The sequence below is a fragment of the Ixodes scapularis genome, unplaced genomic scaffold (genome assembly GCF_016920785.2).
Source record: "Ixodes scapularis isolate PalLabHiFi unplaced genomic scaffold, ASM1692078v2 PGA_scaffold6__148_contigs__length_123643588, whole genome shotgun sequence".
NCBI classification, from domain to species: Eukaryota; Metazoa; Arthropoda; class Arachnida; order Ixodida; family Ixodidae; genus Ixodes; species Ixodes scapularis.
Genome location: NW_024609881.1, coordinates 100572583 through 100575196, shown reverse-complemented (window position 1 = coordinate 100575196; position 2614 = coordinate 100572583). Strand labels below are relative to the sequence as shown.

Below are 2614 nucleotides of genomic sequence, written 5' to 3'. Positions count from 1 at the left end.
TGCAAAAATAAAAAAATGCACCATAGATGATAGAACACAAATAATATTCATTGCTATCTCTCTACATTACAAAAATTTCTTGACAGGGCAAGGATATCATCAATATCACTATGATGTCAGTACACATTCAACACGGGCAAGATTAAAGAAACAGAAGGACAAGCATGCACGTACGCTTTGTGGGAGACACTATTTCTGTAGAAAAACACTAAAGAACATCTTATCTACTGTTTTTCAAGGCATGCGGTCCATGCGACATGCTGCTTCTACCCGTCGGTGTACATTTCTTTTTTCATTCTCTTCAAATGTGCGGGTGTGATCGCAAGCTTCGAACATGCGCTAGCCGCCAAAGCTCTCTTCGCGTGGAGCAAACCGCACAGAGCGTCCGTTGAGAGCCTGTTCCTCTGCTTCGTCTTCAGCAGATTCACCTGTGAAAACACACGCTCGACGGCAGCGCTGGAGTGTGGTAGGCACAAGAGTTTTTTCATGAAACTGGAGAGTACTGGGAACTCTGGTGTATCGTCGCCCTTCCTTCTTTGAGACACACTGTTCCAGAACTGGCTGGCACCCAAGTTCGTATGTTGGCTCATGTCCGTGTTTCGGAGTAGCCTCCATTCTCTGTCCAAGTCGTTGATTTCGCTTGCTGGTACAAGCAGTGGGAGAGACACCGCTAGTGGCGCGATGGATGAAACTTCCTTGTTGGCAACAACTTTGGGGTCCAAGACTCGTAGATTCTTCATCAGGTCATTCTTCAGGGGGAACCTCTGATGGATCTGATGTGCTGCTTCAATAAAAAATTCTAGACACCTCAGCCTAAAATTGTGGATCTGACTCTTATCCAAGCCGTGAAGGTTACTTGCCAGCGCTGCTGTAGGTTTGGCTCCGATGTACATGAGGTCCAAAGGCAGAAACTTGGTAGGGTCTTTGAACTGGACGTCGGGCAACGGGGTGGCCTCCAGGTATTCTGGCTTCATGTAAAACTCCAAGATGGTTTTTAGCACTCCTGAAACCTTCTCGTTGAGCAGGTGGATTCTCGTCTCTTCAGACTGCATCTCTTTGTTCAGGTTCGTGAAGAGAGGCAGCACGTATTCCAAAAATTCAAGGTACAACTTCGTTGAAGGATCTTGCAGTTTGTCGAGGATTGTCTCCGCAGCGAGCAGGCGATCCTCAGTGGCCGCTTTCTTGAAAAATAAAATGAGCGCTGGCATCTGCTCGAGGAGGCGTGTCACCACGACCTGCAGGGACAGCCACCGCGTCTGACTCGGGTGTAGCAGCTTGTGCGGTTTTACGTCTGCAAGCGCCTGGAACTCCTTGTACCCGGAGGTTTGCTTTGGAGACAAAAAGTAGTTGTAGACGTCGCGGGCCATGTCCTCAACTCCCCTCGGGAGGGTCTTGCACGCGTATGATGCGCAGAGGTGGAACGAGTGGCAGACGCATTTCATAATGAAAATGCCCGGAATGTCCGCCTTCAAGAGAGCCGCAACTGAATGATGGGCCCCCATCATCACGTTCGCGCCGTCTGCCGCGAAGCCGATCATGTTGTTTTTGTACGGGATATCGGCAGCGCTGAACACCGCTTTTAGATGCTCGTACAGGGCACTGGCAGACGCGTCGCCGACTGGAACTAAGGCCAGAAACGCGTCTATAACGTTACCGTCCTGGTTCACCACTCTGGCCACAAGTGAGAGATGCTTAATTGTGCCCCGGTCCGTGGACTCGTCCACGAGAAGCGAGAATGTTTCTTGTCGAAGTAGCTCGCAGAGCTCCTCCCGGCTCTGCTCACCGAGAACGTTCTTGACGATGGCTGCACACTTTGTTCTCCCGCATGTGATGCTCTTTGCGATCTGAGAGTCATGACACGTTGCCTTTACTGCGTCCACTAAATGTCCCATGATATGAAACGGCAGGTTATGCTCGGCGACAAATGCTGTTAGCCTGATTTCTCCCTCTTTGGCAGACTTCTCGAGTTGAGTCTGGCCGCTCACAAATGGCATCGACGTGAGAGTGCGCGTGCTTTTAACGCTTGAAGCGTTTTTCTTGTGCTTGGCCGTTTGAAGGTGGCGGTCTATCTCCGACTTTCCTCCCTTGCAGTCGGCGTCGCAGGCCTTGCAAAGGAAGCGGTGCCCCCCTTTCTTGCTTGCAGCGAGCCATCCTTTATACTTGGGGTCTGCCTCCCATTTCGTTAAGTATTTCTGGTCATATATTTTAGCTCTCTTCTTAGTTGGCTCGTCAGCCTCGCCGCCTTCCATTGGAGAGTTGTCACTTACTTCTTTGAGGTAGACCACGTAAAAACGGAGATGCCGGGACAGGGACAGCACGAAGCATGCGGCGATCAGCGCGAACCAAAATACGGTGAACAGTGGTAGAGAATCATGTGGACACAAGATCCGTTTATTGTAAACAACCCACGTGCACTGACGTAAAGATGGGTCACATCTACGGGAAGCTTAAAATAACACAATCATAATGTCACAAGCTACGTGCGCGTAAAGCTGCCTGCTACTAAAAAAAAAAAAATATATATATATATATATATAACCATTCACCACGACGCTACATAGTGCCGTCACAAAAAGCTAGACCCGCTTACTGTCTTCGCGTCCGGGATTGCTTC

At 49.6% G+C, this 2614-nt stretch overlaps 1 protein-coding gene across 1 annotated transcript; it reads right to left on the bottom strand.

Moving 5' to 3' along the window:
* Window positions 1-266: 266 nt before the first annotated feature.
* LOC121838550 lies at window positions 267-2249 on the bottom strand. Its single transcript, XM_042294864.1, has one exon. It carries the CDS (start codon window positions 2247-2249, stop codon window positions 267-269), a length of 1983 nt encoding a protein of 660 aa, XP_042150798.1.
* Window positions 2250-2614: the final 365 nt, after the last annotated feature.

Excerpts from the sequence above, each read along its gene's own strand:
- LOC121838550 (XM_042294864.1), bottom strand. The coding sequence starts at position 2,249 with ATGGAAGGCGGCGAGGCTGACGAGCCAACTAAGAAGAGAGCTAAAATA.